Consider the following 22,496-nt stretch of genomic DNA (forward strand, 5'->3'; position numbering starts at 1 on the left):
TGTGGGTGACATAGGAGCGGACCGCTCTCCTGCGGGTCCGCTCGAGAAATAGGCACCGAGCCTGTGCCTCGATTCTGCTTCCCCCAGCTATCCCTTACTCACCGGGCTCTCTGCTGGAGGGGGGGGGGGGGGGGGAAGAGTCTCATTCCCTCGCTGGCTCTTCTCTCGGCATACGCGGGGCTTCCCTCAGCTCATGGAAGCCCTGCCATGCATTTCCTGTCTTCCGGGTTGCCTTCTCCTGGGCGGGGGAAGGCGGAAGGGACACCCACGAGGCCCCACCCACAGTCAGGCAGACGTGCCTGTCTTCCTGGTCGCGCCGGGCCGCAGCGGTGATTCACGAAAGTAGAACACTGGGTGGGCTCCCGCTAAGGCCCACAACGCGGGGTGGGCACCCGCATCAAAAATAAACTCATAAGCGGGTTGGGCACCCGCCAATAACTCAGAACGCGGGGTTAGCACCCGCATTAAAATCATAAGCGGGGTGGGCACCCGCTATTTCAACATTCCCATAAAGCGGCAATGTGGGGGAATCCCTATGTCGGGATTCCCTCGGTGGAGGATGCAGCTCAGCGCTGCTAGGCACCAGGGTTCCCCCCCTGGAAACGGGAATATAGCTCTCACAGGGCGCAGGGAAATAAAAGAAGTCCTTAGAGATGAAGGGGCAATGCTTGGCCCAAGGCGACAAGCTTGCATGGCGGTTCCTCCTGGGCCCCAGCAGCAGCACGTCCCAGCAGGTTCAGGAACAACACCAGCACAGAACCAAACCAATTTATGGTGTCACAGCCCCTATACTTATACTCCATTCTCCTTTGTTCTGCAGAGTAGGGTTTGGGGAACTAGATGCAACTGGTTCAGGGGGGATTTGGAGCACTTTGGTTTCCAAGCTCCTCTTCCCCTTTGTCGGGTGAGGGCTAGGTGATCAGACACACCACAGGGGGTGGAGCCAGCATTGTATAGGCTGGGCACAGTCCAATTCAGAGTCAGGGGATTACTCCTTCCACTACTCCCAACGCAGATGTCACATTCAGCCTAGTGCTGACTCACCCTGCCCCTCCTGGAGCCACAAACACCTCTCAGCTCCTGTCACTCACAAGCCAGACCTGCAATTCACAGCAGGCAGGCAGACACATAGCACACAGAAATGCCAACTTCTAAAAGTAGCATTTCTCCTATAGTCATAATAAATCTACGCACACCATCGCGCAGCATTCATTCTTACAATTTCATACATACTAAACTAGGCCACGCTGCTCCTCTCATTCCAGCAATTACCACTGACCCACTGATCAGGGAATCCCCAATGCATTCATATGGGAGGGCAGGCCAACCTTACCAAATGTACCCAGAGAGCACACGCACTTTACACTGGACCACAGTGCTAAAGTGCCCAGAGGCCTAAAACCAAAAAAGTTTAGGGATCAACCTGCCAAAAGGGCCAAGTCCAACAGCTGCTTTTTTGGAATTCCAACCAGGGCAGAAGGTGTGGGTTTTGGAGCCTCTGGCTCCTAGATCCCTCCACGACAAATGGAGTGGACCCAAGAGGGTCATCCATGCTAACCGCCTTAATCCCTATCATGACAGGGCTGAGGTGACCATGCTCCTTGTCACAGAAAAGGATCAGGAAGCAGAGAGTGACCCTTTCCCTGACCTTCTCTCCAACAACCCTAAAGATGGGTTAGTTGAAGGAGTGGTCTTTTCAGACACCCTCTCTGCCCAACAGCAGGCTGATTGCAGGCAACTCCAGCATCAGTATGTTAAGCTCTTCTCTTTGACCCCCTGATCAGACCAACTGATGTACACATGATGTGAACTCTGGGGATAGATTACCTGTCAAAAACAAAATTTACCGGTAGTCTGATCATGTCAAAGAGAGTATCAAAGTTGCAGTAAGCATGATGTTGGAATTGAGTAATTGAACCCTCTTAGATCTTCTGGGCTAGCCCAGTTGTCTTAGTCCCCAAAACCTCACACATAGGGTGGAAAGAAAGAGTTGAGGTTTTGTGTGGATTATAGGGTCCTCAGTGCTGTAACTATGACTAATGCATATCAAATTCCTTGGGCTAATGAACTAATTGACATTTTAGGGGCAGCTAGCTAAATATCTTTTGATCTGACATCAGGGCTGGCAGATAGGTCTGACCCCTAGAGCAAAAGCAAAATCGGCATTCTCGACCCCCATATAGGCATTATCAGTTTTCTGTTATTGTATTATAATTTTTTTTATATAGCGCTTACTACCCCCAATGAGGCGTCCAAGCACTTTTTCAGCGAGTAGCGTGCTACTCCGGAACCCATAAAGGATTAGTGGTGAATTAGTATAGTGAAAATTTGAAAGTAATGTGAGTGGTGAATATGTTAGCCAGTTATTAGGATTGAGAGAATAATGGAGGGATAGAAAGGGAAAAAGTTTGCATTTATGTAGCGCTTGCTACCCTTGATGGGTTGATGAAGCGCTTTTTTCGGCGAGTAGCACGCTACTTTAGAACCCACGAAGGATTAGTGGTGAATTAGTATAGTGAAAATAGGAGAGTAATTTGAGACTAAAGAATGCACCTGCTACCTTCCAAAGGTTGGTGAATAAAGTCCTTGCTGGGTTGGAATCTTTCTGTGCAGCTTATCTTGACGATATTACTGTCTTTAGCTCCCCCTGAGAGGATCACCGGGTCCACCTTGGCATGGTCCTTGAGGCTCTGAGAAGGTCTCACTATCAAGGTAATCACGTGCCAAAATAGACTCCGTTGTATACTTCGGCCACCTTGTAGGTGGAGGCCTAGTTCAACCGTACAACCCAAGATCCAGACAATTTGGACTGGATAGCTACAACCACCCAGACTCAAGTCGGGGCATTCCTTGGCTTAACTGGGTATTACAGGAGGTTTGTGAAGGAATAGGTTTCCTTTGTGGCACCTCTCACAGAATTGATCCCCCAAGAAGATGCCAAAGAAAGTGAACTGGACAGTGAGATGTCAAAAGGCCTTTGACACTCTGAAGGAAGCAATGTGCTCAGCACACATTCTAAAAGCTCCAGATTACACCAACCAGTTCATAGTGCAGACCGGTTGCTTTGAACATGGGATACGAGGGGTCCAATCCCAAACCAATGATGCTGGCCTTGACCAACCTGTTGCTTTCATTCGCAAGAGGTTACTCCGCAGAGAGCAGCACGCGTGCCATTGAGAGGGAAGCCTTTGCTGTGGTTTGGTCCTTGAAGAAGCGGAGGCCATACTTGTTTGGCTCTCACTTCCTTGTTCAAACTGACCACAGGCCTCTCAGATGGCTAACGCAAATGAATGGTTAAAACCACAGTGTTGAGGAGAACTATATCTGTACAGGTTATGGACTTTACGGTGGAACACAGACCTGGGACTGACCATGCCAATGCTGGTGGCCTTTCCAAGTTCTTCCACTTACAAGGTGAGGACTCTCTTGGGAAAGGTTAGTTTCATCCTTTTTCGTATGAGGGGTGGGGAATATGTAGGATAGTGCTCAGCATCAAGTCTGCTCTTTATGTAACATGAAACTGCGTGGCAATCGCATAAAAGGGAAGATTTGAAACTTGGAGATTTTGCAGTTTTTCATCACTCTCTAATTTATAAAGACCTACAGGCCCAAAATATTGTCAACTTTGTTGATAAAGACTTATTTAGCCTGTGTGAGCAAACAAGGGACTGTTGAGGTGTAGGAAAGTGCTAGTTTTTGAGATGGTCACCCCCACCTTTTTGCCTGGAAAAATATGTAATTTCGACTGAAAGTGCACTAGGTTCCTGCTAACCAGGTCGCCAGAGCTCTTTCCCAAAACTGTACAATTGTTTCCATGATTGGCAAAATCTTTGTCACCCTTCGTAAGTCTGTCGTGAATGGTACCTTGGTATACCTAGTGCCGGAGGTGATAAAGAGGCCACCTAGGGGCTGCAGCACGAATTGTGCCACCCTAAAGGACCTCTCACTAAGAGCATGCAAGACTGCAATTGCAGGCTGCGTGTCTTGGGGCAGACAGATTTGAAAACCTGACATGTCACACATCCCTTCATGCCATGTCTCCTACCACTGCATCTCATATTTGTAAGTCACCACTACTGAAGGCCTGACAGCCCCTAGATATGCCCCTGCAATGGTCAGTCCTGTTACTGCCAGTGCAAGTGGACAGGGAAGTCATTTTAAGACGTATGCTGGACACTGGTGAAAACAAGTTCCCCAGCTACATGATGGCTTCACTGAAAATAGAGATGTTTGCTATCAAACATCTGGTACTGGTAAACCCACACAGATGCCACGTTGGATTTACCAATACATTCATCCAAATAGTACATTATAGGTGCCCCTGATACCCTACCAGCCTCTGGTGTGCTTGCTTATTGCTCTCTGCCAGCCTGCGACCCAAAATGCTGTTCTGACATCCTAAGGTGAGAGCCTTTGCTCCCAGGAGACCCAGAACAGGAGCCTGTCTAGAAAGAGCATGAAACACCCCCTCACACAGGATGACCTGCTGATTAGCCTACTTGGGCCAGCGAGCTTCAAAGAAGCTGCTGCCTTTGCAACACAATTCTGTCTCCCCTCAAAGTAGTTGAAGTCACCCTCTTGCCCAGAGACCCCTTGGCACCTAAACAGGTGGGAAATTTAAATAGTCAGGTGTGCCATCCCCAGTCTAGTACCACCCCTAATGTGGGCTACTGTTAGGTGGACACAGTGTTTCAGAAGTAGCCATACTTAAGAATTCTTGGACAGGGTTATATAAGAGGGAGGACACCGAAGAGCCACAATAGCAGAGAGTAGAGAAGAAGCAGCTGTCCTATTACTAACCCTGTCAGCCTGTCTGCATCCCTCGCGCAAACTGCTCCTAAGCCGACTCGTATTGCAGTTGTTTACTCCAGATACCTGGGGTACTGCTTGCCTTTAAAAAAGATTCCAGACCTCCCTCAAAGAGCAGACCTGTTCTGAAGAAACTCGAAACAAGAAGACTCTGCAGCCTCTGGAATTGCTAAAAACCGAAGTTCTCACTGCACCTGTCGCCTTCGGCCCAAGTTGAAGTGGCACAACGGTGTCAACAAGGTTCCCCAGCCCTCCATAGCTCGAGTCTGTCATGGTTTCACCCCTCCTGGACTCCCTGAAGTCGCCTGCAGCCTCTGCACGCAGGCCACTCAACTGCAACTGCTCCGGTAATGAAAAACCCGACGCCTAAGGACTCCCCTGCACCCGTCACCCATGGGCCTTGGACTAGAGGACTGTAGGAAGCTGGTTCTTTATGTGATTTATCAATAAGTGTATATACTGTTTTTAAAGAGTCCTGGAATTCCCTTATGAGTGGACAGGGGCTTGCTATGCAATCCCAAAGTTCTCTATTAGGGGGTAGTGTGGCCATCCTGTTAGAGGGAGTGTTACACCCTCTTTCCTGACAGGCTTTTGTTCTGGGTCCCCTGAGAGCAAACTACTCTCTCACAAGGAGGTCAGAACAGCATTTCGGTTGGCAGGCTGGCAGAAACCAGTCAGCAAGTGCTCCAGAGGCTGGTAGGTTTTCAAGGGGCACCTCTAAGGTGCCCTTTGGGTTCATGTTTTGGTAAATCCACTACTGGCATCAGTGTGGGTTCACCAATACGAGTGGTTTGATACCAAACATCCCTATTTTTAGTGAAGCTATCATGTAGCTGAAAAACTCGTTTTCACCAGTGTCCAGCACGTTTTAAAATGGCTTCCCTGGTCACATGTCCCGGCAGTATTAGGACTGCTCATGCAGGTATACCCTCACATGTAATATTCAGTACCCTGCCTTAGTGCTGTCATGCCTGCTGTAGGGGTGTCTTAGAACTATTACATGCAGTGTTTGGGTACCTGGCGCACAGGTATGTGTTAGAGTTAGGCCAGGAATCACTAATTTCCTGGACCCAGAGAGCACAGCATTTGGAATTTATCCTTCCTAGTAAACAAAATCCAATCAGCTTATTTATGCATTCATCAGCATATTTCTTTACCCGTATTCTTGATTTACATTGAATCTCTCCTAATACAGAGAACACTTCTGTAACTCATAAGCAATGATTTCATTCAAAGTTCTTTGTGACAGTAACAGCAAAAATGTAACACTTTTTTTCTTATACTCTTATATAATGCTCATTACAAAGAGCAAACTACCCAATGCATTTTGGGACACACTCCCCTTTTCAGAGTATAAACCATGCATAAAGCCATGATCCGTGATCAGTTACACATGAGAACCATAGTGATACTCTGGGTTGTGTAGATATGTTTGAAGGTGATGAGGTAGAAAGAAAGATTATGTGGAATGAAAACGGAACAATCAACCGTGTCTACCACCATGTGCTGATAGACAAGAGAATAAAAATGTGAACAATTACGTAAGATTGTGCTAAATCCAAATAAACCCCAAGTAGGTTCCATTGTGCCATACACAAACCGTAAACAAAAATCCCAAACACCAGACAATAAAAATCCGACTGACTTACTGATTCAGTGCTGTCAACATAACCAGGTTTACAAAACTGAAAATAAACTGTAAGAAAATTATGTTAATCTGTTATTTCAGAAGAAATATTATGTACAATCGATGTCACATCACTGTGTACTTCCATTCCCCATCAAGAGTGTCTAAAGGCAGTAGAATAGGCACTATTGAAGCAACCATAGATAAAGGCGTTCCTGTTAGAACTCTTACATTTTTGCCTACACCACAGTTATTTTAAATGAAATGAAAAATGTTACCTTCAGCTCAGAGGAACGTCCGGATTTGCTGGGGCTCCATCATACACCAATACATTCATGGCAAAGTTTGAGTTTGAAAATATCTGCTTGGTTTATTACACATACAGTGTTTGTTGCTAAGTTGAAGGCAAATTCTGCATTTTTTATTTTGCAGTTATACAGAACAGCCCCAGAAGAAGGGAGTGTATCCCAAAATGCATTGGGCAGTTTGCTCTTTGTAACGAGCATTTTATAAGGAAAAAAGTATTGTCCTATTCTTGCTTTTACTGTCGCAAAGAAATGTGAATGAAATTATTGCTTTTAAGATACAGAAGTGGTCTCAGGACTAGAAAAGATTTAATGTAAATCAAGAATACGAGTAAAGAAATATGCTGATGTATGCATAAATAAGCTTGATTGGATTTTGTTTACTAGGAATGATAAATACTAAATGCTATGCTCTCTGGGTCTGGGTCCAGGAAATTAGTGATTCTTTGACTAAGTCTAACAGATCTTAGACGTATGCCAGACTGCACACACACCAGTGAGACACGCAAAAAACGGAATGAAAATATCTAACCCAGTTTATTAAGAATAAAAAGAATCAATAGAGTGCACAATAATTCAATTTTTTCACACAGGTATATGTGACATGTCATGTCATGTTTTCATTTTATCACATACCTAGCAAAGGGGGTGGGGGTATACTGCTACAAAAATCCCAGTTTCCTACACAAACTTACACCAGGTGAGCCAACTTTCTGAGCACAGCTTCCTACTTTTGAGAGCCTTATAGTTAAGGCTCGCAAGAGCAAAGTCATTCTGAACTCTTATTAACTGCCCCACTGTGCAGGGACTCAAAGGTTAGATATTTTAAGAAAAAGTGTGTCCATTTAGTAGCCTGGGGGGGGGGGGGTGTTATATCCTTGAATTTTCTTAGTATCTTGCATCACTACACTTGTGGCCTGTTGGGTGACTGAGGTTGTAACCTCATTGTGTAATGACTTGTGAAATTCCTTTGACCTGACAGTGGAAAAACTGCCAGGATAAGGCAAAATATATCTTACTAGACATCACAGATTCTTTTTACCCTCAAGATGCTATGGGTACGTGCCACCCGGTTTTATGGGGAGGGCTTAAGCCTTGTACATGGGCATGTCTTGTTTGCTGAAAAGACCGCTTTTATGCTAGCAACCTTCGCGGGCAGCAAAGCAAGGGCTTGTTCCTGGAGTTACTTTACTCCACTTACCAATGTCAGTAGTGTAGGACCTTTCAGGGAAACTCAAAGGCAATTGCTTATAGAGACAGTCAGCCCACATGCCCTTCCAGCAGCCAAATCAAGCTTTTTGTATTCCAAGGGTACTCGTAATGATAAAGGGAAGAAGTCACAAACAGCAGTTCCTCTCGTCCCCTGGTGCTGCCACTTTCAAGACTCTTTGGTATTCTGTCTGCCAGCTGTTTAGGGCCAGTAGGGGGCAAATCCAGTGGGATCTTTAAATTGTTCAACAATGTGATATCCTAATTTTGGAGAAAGCCCCAAAAAATATATTTAGCATGTAATGTGCTGATCCACAATAACAGGCAGCTTAAGTAGAAGAACCTGAAAGAAATTTGAGATCAGAACCATCTATGCAATTACAAGATGAGCAAGGATGAGGCTGATGACAAGATCTAGAAGCAAAGGTGAGGTGGTGTATTGATGGAGTTGAGCCTTCTGAGTGAAATTAACCTTAAATGCGAAATGTGTAAGCTTAGGGTGGCAAGAGAGAAAATACGACACTTCCTCAGCCTGAAAAAGGCACAGACTAGTTTGAAGGATGGTGTACAAGCGCAGAGGAAGCCTTTTTCTAAGAACTTTGAAATAGGGCACTGTGTGTAGCAGTAGCCAACTGTAAGTGAGGCATGCTAGAGACTGATGCCTAAACTGGTGCAGTGTGCTCAGCTACGTGCAGCAGGCGAACAGTGGCGATAGACACGGAATTTAGAGAAAGCCAGGGGGTCCAGATTATTTATAGAGGATCCAGTTGCAGGCCAAAATAAGGCTTGATCTCTGTGTTGTCCCAGAGTTGAAACTTAGACCAAATTTGATTCCGGCATGTGTCCACAAGCTGATTAAAGGCGTAAGAAGACCACATAGTGGTTTGGATACAAGTCTCACTGGCTATAGAGGTATAATATGTAACCAATCAAACAAAAAAGCGATGAGAGGAATACTTGCAAAAAGTCTTACACTTTGAAGGAATCACTCCGATTAGCATTTCAATCCATCATGTTTCACCCTTAGTACTGACCTTGCTCATCATGGGAATCGTCCATCCTGAATTGTCAGGAGAGGCTCCCTCCGGAAGGAAACACAAGCAATCCCAGACCGGTGATGGCCTTGTTAGCCTCATCAGTGAGTTATAGCTTGATCTAAATGACACATTGAGCAAGCTCCCCACGTTGGGTTGGAATGCTACCCCGAGCGATTGCCAAGCTTTCCTATCATCACTTGTTATGCATGGTATATTATGTAACCCAGAAAGACTTTCAAATCTTTAATTGTGAATGTTCTGTTTATTTGTAAGACATAATTTCAGTTGTTGTTACAAATTCTGATTGCATATCTGTTTTATTATTGTTAATGGAGGCTAGTGGCTCATCATGCTTTTGGGGTGGTAGATAGTTTGCAACCTGCAGTACGATGATGAATGGGGGGGTGGGTTGGGGAATGTGGGTGTTGCTAAATGTTCTTTGATTGCAACACATGAGATGTTGATTAGGTGATTTTAAATTGTTGAAGACTGTTCATATCGAAGCTGAAGGGGCATACTCTAATTGATTACGTTGAATGGCAGTGGATTTGGTAACCTAGGAGCGTAGTGCTAAGTGGTAAATCATCATAGACGACCTGTGATTCTATTATCATAAACCACCTGGTGGGCAACAATTGTGATTTTATATGTAGGGGCTCATAAAACTGGTCATTCATCCAGATTTTTCCATCTGGATCCCAGGCAGAGGCGAGCAGATCAATACCATTTGTACTAATACATGAGTAGACCTCCAAGGATGCTATGTAGGGATGATGGAGCTGTGTCATGGGGAGCAATTTCTAATAGTGGCAATGTGTTTATGGCCTTGCCTTCAAAAGTGATGCTTGACAAGGGTAGGGGAGCGGCTGGTGGCTGCACCTGGAGACCTGATTCTGGTAAGCGCTTGTAACTTGGTGATGATGAAGCAGAAGAATATATGTGTCACTATATTTGCTCCCAGGAGAGAAAACATTGAAGGAGTTCAATGAGGCTGTGGTTTACATAGCCTTATGGAAGGTGGCATTTGTGGGGTGTGGCTTACAGGGCCAAGATGACGGATGCTTTTTAATGCTGCTCCGCCACCCTTCCCCATTATCCGATATCTTAATAACCCCATGGCGGCCATCCACCTATTAAAAGGACCTTGCTGGTCTGCCCGAGTGCCCTCCTCCATGTTCCTGTCGGTGCGGTGTCCCGTGGGCGGCTGCTGTGGATCTGTGTGACCTGGCACGGCCTGTGTGAGGTGACGGAAGGGCTGGAGGTTGCGGTCGGCCTGCAAACTTGCTGACTGCTCACGGGATTGGTGAGGGTCCGAGAGTGGTCACCGGAGACAACGTGGTGGCTCGGGGCAACGCAGACTGAGAGGTGTGCCCAGAGTGCACTGGAGGTGGCACCACTGGCTTTAGCCTGCTGCGTGCGGTGTGGCGGCCTGTGGAACCTTCATTAAGGAAGGCACCCGACTATTGGCCCTCCGCTGACACAGTATGTGCTGTTGGACCCTGGGCACGCCCCAGCTCATTGTGCATAATTGTCCCCTGCCTGCATGGAGCTACACTGGGGAGGTACTGAGTGAGCTGCTGGCTCCAGGTGAATTCCTGCCTTGATCTGAGGCCCGGGGAGAGGCCTACCACTCGGACTCAGAGACGGTAAGACGGATCCCTGTTCCTCGCTGAGAATCTACCTTAGCTCCCCCTCAGAACTAAGGGGCTTGTGTTGCTTGGGATCGGCCCACTTTTATTTGCCAGCCTATGCCCATCAGTGCCCATTAAAGCACTTGTTCTTCTTATCTGGAACATTACGGTCTCCCTTATTGACCAACATGTTTACTGGTTCTTCCTACCCTAAACCACTTTGCCCGCTACTAGCTGCTGCAACGTAGTCTCTTTGGTTGGCTTTTTTTGAGACCTCCTGGTTCTTCCATTGGCAGCGCAGCAGAGATACCATGCCTCCATTTACCCTTGCTGTTTTTGCGCCACTGGATGCTGTGACCTCTATTCAGTGGCAGTCACCTCTGCTCTGGGCTGCATGTGCTGCGTTGTGCAACACTCCACAGGTGGACATTTGTGGGTGGACCCATGATTTCTGGATGGCGATCCCTTCCTCCCTGATGCCTACAACCTGAAGCTAGTTCCTCCTCCAGCTGTGTAAGAAGGTATCTGTGAGTCGCATGACTGTTGCTTGTGTCCACCGCTTGGGCTGCCTTTGACACGATACTAGTCCTTTTGACTGTTAAACCCTCGGGCAAATCCTTGTCATATCCTGATTGTTTGCCAGTGGTTTACCTGCTACCAGGGGTTGCTGGAATGGGCTGTACTCAGAACACTACCTCCAGGACTTCCTCACGTCCCTTGTGGATTGTGGGAGCTGATCGGTCGGATCCCCTGAGCCAGCCTTCACCCCCTGGAGACAGATTTGATGTTGTGTTTGCGGCTGTAGAACACTCCTGGGTTTCTCTGGAATCTAAAATTGACAATGTGGTTGCAGATTTCACACTACTTCATGCTGATCACAGGAAATTGGTAGACCGAGTAATACCCACAGAGCAAACTCTCTCGGAGATACTACATGTCACTAAGTTATTGGAACAAGTGCAAGAATATGGTCCTAGGATCCAGCCCCTGAAGTCTGAAGTGGAGGATGCAGAGAATCGTTTGAGACACCATAATATCTGCCTAATTACCCTTTCTGAGGGTGCGGAGGGTCCTGATATGATCACATTCACTGAACGATGGCTTGGAGAACTGCTGCCCGAATCCTCCCTGTCATCTTTCTTCACTGTTGAAAGGGCACACCGATTTTCCTCACAGAAACCCGCCCCAGGCAACAGCCCCTGAAAATTCATCTTTAAAGTATTACACTATCGTAACTAAGACTCCATACTGCATGAAACCAGGAAACTGCATGACATCTGGCTGGATAATGCACGCGTTGTTCTTTCTGGAATACACCATAGGAATGCAAAGCCAATGCAGTTCCTTCCTAGCAGTGAAACAACAACTCGGAACACTGGATATGAAATACTCCTTACTTTTTCCTGCACAGCTGCATGTGGTATCTGCTGACAAGACAAGATTCTTTGACACGCCGCAAGATGCCTGGAACTGGCTGGAGGCCTCTGGACTTTTTTCTTGTCCCTAAGCAAGCCGGGGAGGATGAGGGGCAGGGTTCGCGAGAAGCCCACATTGATCACGTTGCCGGCATAGTAAATGCCATCTCCCTGGCCCGGTGGCACGGATGATTCTGGAACAGATCATAACAGAGCTCAGACTGGCTGTCCAGGAGGCTACACGGATCAGTGATGCTATAACTGTTTCTGACCAGGAAGCAATGTGCCTACCTGTTCGTCTGGAGACGCGGTGTCCTCAGCAGCGTGCCCATTGGATATTAACTTGACGATCCTGCTGGAAGTCACCATGCAGATTTCCGATGACATTATTTGAACTAATCCTGCTTTGGTCTGTATAATACTTTTTGCTGATTAGTTATTTTGCTTTCCTGCCTATCATGATCTGCTGCACACAGATGTGGCCTATCTGAGTTGTGATGGACCAGACATGTTGATGGCGGGCAGGTCGCTCCCCGTCCCCCTCTGTGGCAGTGTGTCTAGACAGGGGTTGCAGTTGGACTTGGGATGCTCCTGGGGATCCTACCTTATCCCTGTACTCTTAGGGGAAAATACTCTGAAGGTCCTGTGAAGCCTCATGCCTCTAAATCCACATCTTTTACGGTTCACTCTCTTTTTGACATAGTTTGTTTCTCAGTTTGAGCAGCCTTCCCTAAGGTCCGCCATTTTGGTATTGAGGATACGCCATGTTGGCATCAGGTTAAAGTTTACTGTTGTATTGGTTCTGCTGCTCTCGCCTCTCGGGGCTCCCAACCCCACTCTTCCATGTAGTCGTGTGTACACTCTCAGACTTCAATGTTATACTCTCTTTCACCTACCTATAATATGACACATCAAAATATTATCACCTGCAATTTTCTTGGTATTCACACCTCATTTCGACACTATACAGTTTATTCATATCTCAAGCGCTGTGCTGCCCACATCGCTGTATTACAGGAGTCACATGTAATGCTTTCTGAAGCGATCAAATTGCAACACAAGTGGAGAGGGCAGGTTTTTGCCACAAACTACTCCTCTTATGCCAGAGGAGTATTAATCTGGGTTTGCCCAGGGATTGTTTTTTGTCAGATAAGCTTGCGACAGGTGCCGAGGATAGGTACATATTCATTAGGTAATGTTTATGCACCTTATACTGATCAGAGCTCCTTTCGACAGTATATTTCCCAGATACTCTTAAGGTGGTGTGGCCTCCCATACTTGATAGGAGGTGATTTTAATAGTGTCTTGAGCACCAGCCTGGACCACTCCTTTCCTCCTCTACAACGTACAGCAGCCTCTACTAATGCCTCGACACTGAAAGACTGGCTGTACCAATGGCATTTAGAAGATTTATGGAGGTCCCGTAATCCCACTACACAAGTGTTTTCTTTCTATTCCCACCCACATTACCTACATGTTAGAATTGATCGGTTATTATGCACGCCCAATCCACTGCCCTCCATTGCCCATACTGACTATTTGGGCCTTACTCACTCCGACCACAATCCTCAGCATATACGTATCGCATGGGTCACTGGGCCTCCTTGATCCCCTCTTGACGCCTACAACTGGCTATGCTAGAGGACCCTCCTTTTCGTGCGTTCCTAAATACTGCTATTGTTAAGTACTTTGAGTCCAATGTGGGTACAGCTACCTCAGCCCTGACAGAATGGGACGCACTGAAGGTAACTCTTAGAAGCTGCTGTCTGGGCCTGGGCTGTGGCATGTGGAGACAGGTTGAAGACTGACTACCCAAGATAGAGCGAGACCTACTGGCACTTGAAACTCGCTCTGTTACAGAACCCCTGTGAACGTCTGATCTCGCAGAAGCGAAGAAAACCCGCACAGATCTGCTGGAGCCCTTAAGATATCTACATTATAAGGCACATTCAGCTAGGGTACACACCACTGCGAACCATTCAAGATTCCTTCTTGCTTGGCCGATCCGACAGGAGCAACCAATGCAACCAATAACCGCACTGCAATCTCCTGAAGGTGCAGCGCGAAATTCATAAGGAAATGGTTCCCCATATGAGTGGACATTAAATGCCACAACAGCAGATATCAACTCCTTCCTATATGAGCTACCCTTTCCCAAAATTACCCCAATCCAGTGTTTGGACCTCAGCTCCCATCACACATGCAGAGATTAAGGATATGATTTGGACTCTTTCCACCGGAAAGGTGCTGGGCCCGGATGGTTTTCGATCCGAATTCTATAAAGCTTATGCGGACTTTCTAGCTCCGCACCTTCAGAAGATCTACAATGAGGTTCTCCTGTCCTTCCACTTCCTCTATTCTCTTTGTGAGGCCACGCCTATCTCCTTACTGAAGCCCGACACAGACCCAATGAGTCTGGGCTTTTATCATCTGCTGGCACTGCTAAACGTGGACTATTCGATATTGGCTTAGGTATTACCATAGAGACTGGCACCACTAGTACCCTCTGAAACATGCAGATCAGAACGGGTTTGTCTCGGCAGGCACTACCTCCATGGGTTTACTCTGCCACTTCCAACTCGTGCGATTTGCCACCTATACCGGGCCATACTCTGGATGCCCAGTCCTTTATTTGGAGAAGGTGTTTGATACTCTTGAGTGGCCTACCTTTTTGAGGTCCTCCCACACTATGGCATTGGACCCCATTATCACCACATGGTGAAACTTCTTTACAACAGACCAACCTCTAGGGTTGTGAGAGGACTCCTCTTCACTGATAAAATTTACAGGGGCACAAGACCGGGTTGCCCCCTTTCCCCCCTGCTCTTCTCCTTAGCAATAGAGTCATTGGCTCTTGCCATGGGTTCTTCAGTGGAGTCCTGGGGTATACCAATGAGTGATGTATTTCACGCTATATCATTATACACAGATGATCTGTTACTATATGTTGGAGATACATGCAGCATCCCAAACTAAATACCTGGCCTCCTTACTCGAGTCGCACACCTGTCTGTGCTTCACGTTAATTGGGGTAAGTCATGCCGGTTCCCCTTTGTTCGCAACCTAACTGCCGCCTGATATTAACTCTGAAGATGGAGACTCACCAAGGGCGATTTGGGACTGTTGGGTAAAGCATGCAAACCCCCCTAACGTTACCCCTTTTACTCGCTCTCCCCCCCCCCCCCCCCCCTCTATAATCATTTCTATTTCCTCTGAGCTAACTGGTTGCTCACGGTTTATTAGTAATACACTTGTTTGATGTCATTGCCATAACATGTCATGGTTATTACATCAATGCACTAACTGCCCGCACTGGGGGTACTGGTTCCCCCTCCTCCTCCTCCTCTCTCTCTTTATTTGTAATTACAATATATGATTAGTTGTGCAGTGCTCTATCCACTAACTGAATCTAGACATTTTGATCAAAGGTACTGTGATCCCAAGCCTGCCTTATTTAATTGCTCAATACTTTGTTAACACCCTCGTGATTTTCTTATGCCCCATATAGTATTATGCCCATATCAAAAAATTTCAATAAACAGATGAATCAAAAAATGGAAGGTAGCATTTAGAGGGAGATGCACAATATTCATACTGCTCAGATTTTCAGTCAATGCCGTGTAAAAGACTGGATTATCTTTTTTGTCCTTGGAATGATGGTTTAACACTTTAGAGAGGTTGACTATTTGGTGATGGGTATATCGGATTGTAGCCCTAGTGAAAAGGCCTGTTTGTTCCAGGGATGAGTTGAGAGAAGAAGGATTGAGTCTACTGGAACGGGAGCTTAAGGATCACAAGGTAGTGGCCCATTTAGCAGAGGCAATTGACCAGTGTTCTATGAACAATACTTCGGCTTGAAGAATCCTCACCAGTTCAATATCCTGTGGTGCAAGAGTAGATTTGGAAACCTGCCATAGCTCTCCTCCAATGAGAGTTGACCCTAACTGCATTTTGGTGCTACAAGCACTGCAGGTGTGATGTTGCTGGAGCCATGCAGGGCCAACTCGGTTTATTGACCTCAGTTTCTCATCCATTTATTTCCAAGCCCTTGGATCCAGAGAAGACGGTACCAACAGATCAAGCATGGATCAAGCGTGCAACAAACTAACTTTAAACCTTTATACCAGTAGCCTATCCCCATCTTTCAGATCGGGGAGGCTGGCCGGATCGGTGAGGAGTCTGCAGGTAGAAAGACTATGCACTAGAAAGATCTTTACTGAAAGGAAGTAACATTTTTATGAGGAAAATATTGCAACTGTGCTCGCTTATTGGAAGCTCATTAAACGGTCTTAAGAGTCCAAGCCAATGTGTTAGTATCCAGGAAAATGAAAGGTCAGAGAAAGGTTCAGGAGATGGAAAACAAATTCAGTCGGATAGATAAGCAATCTAATATTGGTATAGATCCTGAACTACAGAGAATGACTACCATATATAACAGTATAGATTGGCTCAAACTCATTTCACAAAGTTGCATATAGGATTCATGAAATAAAGCAAGTTAACTGACAGCCTTATTTTTTAGGAAGAATTTGGAAAAATAATTTATATTCCAAATTAAGGCTGACTATGGGGCGGTAGTAGCAGCAAGAATATAGCGCTGATCTTTGCTTACTTTTTCTGTGCATTTTATGACTCTAGAGACTTAGTTGTATGCTGTGCTGCAAAATGAAAAACATTTGTTTGTTACTTCATTAGTAGGCGTACACAAACTCTGAAGGCGTGGGGTCAAGACATTATCTGCTATCTGTTGCATAACAGAAAACCGGTTTAGCAAACACATCTATTAGGTTCCATTTAGCAGCGAGAGCTGCTCATATGCAAAAAACATAACCTAGATCTTTCTTTAAGATCCCAGTAGTTAAAGAATTTATGGAAGGCCTTAAAAAGGTTATTCCTTTGAGGACACCACCTGTTCCTGCGTGGGTCCTTAATGTGGTTCTCACAAGACATAGGGGATTGGTTCTTTAGAACCGTTACACTCTTGCCAGATGCAATTCCTCTCTTACAGGTTTACAGTCCTTTTCTTTTATTTTTGTGCCACTCCATGGCAATACAGCCCATACGATCTAAACCATTTCCTCCACAAACACCTTCATGCAGGCAACCTGTGCCCGAGTCATGTACGAGTGCATTTGCCTAGTTAAACAAAAAGGATACAGTGCTTCATCTGAATGATCCTGAAGATTACAAAAAAAGATGGTGTATATGACTGCTCTTTTTTTTAAATAATAAAGGTAATTTTCTTTTTTATTCAGAATTATGACCAGGCACTGAAGTTTTTCCAAAAGGCTGCAGAACAAGGCTGGGTAGATGGCCAACTCCAGTTAGGATCCATGTACTATAGTAAGTATGATATCTATATCAGTATTGTCAGCACCTATATGGTTGTCCACTGTTCATCATTAATGTTTCATGGAACAGCCATTTCTCTGTGATGAGATCTTCATTAATTCCTTGAATACCAAGTGATCCCATTCATCCATTGGATACCAAAACCCTTTTAAAAGGAAGAGCAAACCTTTCTGAGTAATGCAGCATTTGTTTCTGTTTTTTATCTTTTAAAATTAATATATAAGAACAAATAAAGTTGTAAAAAAAAAAAAAAGAATAAAGCCCCTAAGGCAGCAATTCTGGTGTAAACCCTTTCTCATTTTCTTTTGACTACTTTTGGTTTTAAAAAAGTAATGTTCCTAGTTATGCAGTTCCATATGAAAAAATACTGCACTGACAGTAGGACAGCACATGATGTTTAATCACTGCAGCATGCATCAAAGTCTCAATTAGCCTTTCAGTAAGAAACACAGAGCTTAGTGCATTTTCCGTTCTTAGCACAGATTTCATAGCAGTACCCTCCTAGCAGCGATGGTTAGCTTGTGGATTATCTAGATGTGGAATAATGCTGTTAACATGGCTTGGCCAACTACACAGTGTTGACAAGCTATTATAGCCACACAATAATGCACCAACTTGGAGCAAGGCAGGTCTTTCGCAGACCAAGTCCCAAAGATAACAATAACCATAGATGCCCATTTCACAGTGTGGAGTGCTTAGCTCAACCAGTACACAGTCCAAGGGCAGTAGCCCAGTCAACACGAGAGTTGCCAAGTCAATTACTTGAAACTGCTTGCCATTCAGTTAGCCTTTAAAGCTTTTCTCCATGTCCGTTGCAGCAAGGTAGGCAGCAGGGCAGACAACATGGCCACCAAAAATAGGCTGGCAAAGACTTCCCTCAGCTCTCACCTAACTGAGAAAATCTGCCACTGGACACTCCGCTACAATATCCACCTCATGGCGGAGCATCTTCTGGGGATAGACAAGGACTTTACAGACATGTTCAGGAAAACAAATCAACAAATCTACGAGTGAGAACTCCACCCCGTAACCTTCACACATACTTCTAGCACCCCTGCGTCTAGACCAAGCTTGGTCCCAGGTACCCATCTCCTCAGTCCATTAGCAACATACTGTGGATGAACTATCCAGGGATAATTGCCTACACTTTTACACCTTTCCCACTGCTTCCCTTCATTTTAAGGAAGCACATGCAAGTCCCACTAACTCTCATCCTTGTAGCGCCAACCCAGGCAAGAACGCATTGGTACTTCAAACTTCTGTGGTTGTCACTCAGCCCCCAAAAGGTATGCTAAGCATGTGAATCTACATTCTACAAACCGATGCTTACCAGGTAACTAGTATATGCAGTAATTCTCATTGATGCTGTTTTATCTTCACTTCACACAATGTATCTATAGCATTATAAAAACATGGGTAAACATGGGTAGGTAGATTTTTGTGATCTCTCAGCTTAGTTCTTCAGTTGTTTTCTGCCTGTTAAATCCATTTTTCTTTTGCAGGAATTTTCTATTTGGACTCGATGGGTAATTGTGTCGAGTTCTCGGGGGTCTACTCTTTTTCTACATTTTCAATTCACCAAATATGTATTGTTGTTTTTTGGAAGAGAATTAGAGCTAGGCTAGGTGTACCAGCACCTTTGAAGTTCCGACTACAGCACGAGGGTCTCTGCAGAAAAACATTAAAAGAGGGAAGCAACCCCTACCTACCTATCCATATAAGCTTGAGGTTGTAAGTGTGGCTTAAGGTCAAATTCCGTTGTACACAGCTGAGACAGTGTGTTTAGTGTGTTGGTTAATGAACTGCATAGCATTGTCCATCTGGCCTGAATGAAGGTGCTAACTCAGTGGCCTGTCTTGTCTGCATTTTGCCAACGGTTATGTGCATTGTGGATTAGGTGCTCGCAAAGGACTGCGTATAGGACTTGCCTAGAGATGAACTCCCATTGCACATTTTCGGTGACACAGTAGTCGTATAAATGAATGATGTCATAAGTGATGTTAATTAAAATATTGAGTGATGTAATGGGAGGTCATAAGCACTGCATGAATGGGTGTGAGTTATGGTTAGTTTACTGAACCATAACTGACAAATTTCAGTAGTTACTTAGGTTTTGTTTTGTAACCATAACTGCACTTAAACTGTTTTTTCTATGAATTTCAGCGGTTTTTTTAAACACACATTATGGTGCTATGAGCAACCCTAACTAAAACTTCAGATCTACCTTTTTTGTTGTGAATTTAAGTTTTTTTTATCATATTGAACGTGGAAGTATTTTTTGCACCTTAATCAAAGTTAAATTCTAGCCATTGCTTTGACTAGTACAAAATAGCTCTAATCTATGTGGAAAACATTTGTAGACAACTTAACCATTGCAGGACATGCGTCATAGGACCTATCAAGCAGGGGTTGAATGAATAAACCCTTGTATCCTAACTATACCAGGGATTGTGCATGCATCAGTTGTTCTCAAACCTATGCCAACTGCTATTATGATCTTTTTAGCTACTTCAACAGCACATAGTAGGGATGGAACGCAGGGCTTTGTAGGCCAGGCCAGGCTCTCGCACCAACATCAACAGGTGAACTCTGGCTGTGCACAGCAGGTTAAGGTGCAGCGTGTGAAATCTGGCTAGTCCCTGCATCTGATGTTCATAGTAGATACCCTTTGATGATCTGCGTATCCGGGCATCTTGGGCCCTTCAGCCATGCACCCGTTGGCAGTGTACCTGGTGGGAGATGCAAGACCCTCCACAGCCAGGCCTCTCCAGGCCAAAAACCTTGCATCCGGTGGCAGTGTCCCAGGCGAGTGTTACTAGTGTCTGAGAGCCAGGCCTCTAGCGTCCATGAAGCTAGCATCCAGTGGTGGTGTACCAGGCCTCAGTAGTATTAGTGTCTCCACAACCCAGCTGCTTCAGTCTTTGAAGGTAGTGATATAGCGGGTGGACCATAGCAGTGCCTCTGCAGCTGGGCCACTTGAGTCTTTGAAGTTTGCTACCTACAGGCAGTTTCAATATCTCCTCAGCCAGGCCCCTTAAGTCTGTGAAGATTGCACCCTCTGCAGACAACCCCACTGAATAGTGCACAGTAGCGTTTGGCTGCAGGGTATGTTCTATGACCAGACCTGTCTATCTTTTTTTTTGTTATTTGTGGATCTAAAACTGGATTCTAGATTCCATACTGGAGGGCCTCACTAGGATCCACGAATCCAGTCACTGGTTTGACGAAACCTGTGACCAAATGTATTTATTTTTTTATTTTTAAATGGACACCCACATCGGCCTAATGGTTAGGAGGTGTTCGGCCAGTTCCCTGATGGGACACCCACATTGGCCTAAAGGTTAGGAGGTGCTCAGCCAGTCCCCTTATGTGCCTCTTCATGCTTTTTGAGGACTCTGGGGCTGAGTCCCAGAGACCTGTAATAACTACCAGATCATTTGCCTTCAATATTACAGCGACCAATCATACCCGAGAGTCCTGTGCGGAATCTACAGCCAAAATGGTAGACTGAATAAAAAGCTCCCAAGGCCAATGGGTTTTGTGACTGTTTTAAATTTTGGGATTCAGGGATGACATGTATCCTCAGCGGTACAGATATCACTAAAATTCTCTCAGATTTAACCCCTTCATGCCCAAGCCAAGCCTCTCTATAAATGTTTTTTTTTTGTTAACTTATAAACTGATTTACACCAAACTAGCAAAAGCACAATCCTTGAGCAAAGTTCTAACTTTTTGCGAAATTTGGAGTAATTCTGCTCCACAGTTTTTTATGTATCGGAGAGCAAAACTTTCCTAAAAAAAGTTCCCACATGTTGGTTCCTTCATGGAAAGTATTGTTTCATGCTGATCCATTAAGCAGGGGCAACGAAAAAAGGGGGCAAAAGTGTGATTTGCCATTATAATTCCAATGGGATGTTTCATGCGTATTCATTAAATGGCACCAAAGTTATCAGAAAACAAAAAAAATAACTTGCCCATAGAAACTTTGACCTAACGAGGCTAATGAGCTGCAGATTACACACTTGTGCATAGATCGCCATCTGGTGTTGGGCCCGGATGTTTGCAGTTGTTTTTCCTCTTGGAAAGTCTTTGGAAGTCACGAGGTCGGTGACTCCTCCTTTGGATCGTATTGCACATGTGCTTCGGCTCCATCCTCAGATTGTTTTTTTCCGCCATCGGGCTCGGATGTGATCTTCGCGCTTCGGTTCCGAACAGGTTTCCAGTTCAATCGACACGCAATCCTCACCCCAATTTGCGGTATTGTTTAGATCGCGATCTCCACACTCCCCTAGGCTCTCATCGATCAACACCTTCGAATCCAGTTGTTGACGCCGGCCTTCGGGCCTACCCAAGCTCCGGTCCTGGCTCATGGAAAGGACTCCCTTCAAGAAGCGCCCTCGATGTGGGTCCAAATTCCCCCACACCGCTCTCCACGAAGTATGTAATCTTTGCCTCTTTCCTGAACACGAGGCTCGAGACTGCCCGGCGTGCAAATCCTTCCGGTCCAAGAAAACGATTCAAGACCGAAGAGCAAGAAGGACCATGGCGCACTCGTCGACGGCAATTCCAGATGACGTCTTCGGAGAGGGCGTCGATGCTCCGGAAGAACACCACACCGACGAGGGCCTCGTCAGCGCCTCCTAAGCCGACGATTCAGATGTGGAGGACATCACTCCGGCACAGAGGGTCGTGAGTACCAATTTGCCCTCACTGTCACCGGCACCGAAAAAGGCTTCGGTCACGCCTTCGCGCCTAGGTAAGACCAAATACACTGCTTCCCACATCGCACCTTTGGGACCGGTAAAGAAGCCGATTAAGCCTTCCGGTGGCTTGGGCTTGAGCCAGCCCACCGTCTGTGCCGACAAACACTCCTCCGCACCCACACCGAAAAAGAAAATGGCCTCCTCTTCGGCACCGAGCCACATACCGAAACACTCGGTGCCGAAAACCAGTTCCACCTCCTCGGTACCGACTCCATCCCCGGAACCGACAAAAGCACACAAGGCCACCGGCACCGAGATCACGAAGCCGAAACCCACCTCGGCACCGACCAAACAAAAAGCCCTTTCCAAGCCGCATACTTCCAAACAGGACACTAAAGCCAGAAAACC

General features: G+C 45.8%; 1 protein-coding gene across 8 annotated transcripts in view; it reads left to right on the forward strand.

Annotated features, from left to right (window-relative positions):
• Window positions 1–22,496, forward strand: part of SEL1L (SEL1L adaptor subunit of SYVN1 ubiquitin ligase) — a 379,824-nt gene that overhangs the window by 182,783 nt on the left and 174,545 nt on the right. For all 8 annotated transcript variants that reach the window (XM_085626599.1, XM_085626598.1, XM_085626600.1 and 5 more), the window contains exon 15: window positions 17,289–17,376. In XM_085626599.1, coding sequence (XP_085482725.1) covers window positions 17,289–17,376 — 88 coding nt within the window. The remainder of the gene's footprint in view (window positions 1–17,288; window positions 17,377–22,496) is intronic.

The sequence above is a fragment of the Triturus cristatus genome, chromosome 9, assembly GCF_964204655.1.
Source record: "Triturus cristatus chromosome 9, aTriCri1.1, whole genome shotgun sequence".
Classification (NCBI taxonomy): Eukaryota; Metazoa; Chordata; class Amphibia; order Caudata; family Salamandridae; genus Triturus; species Triturus cristatus.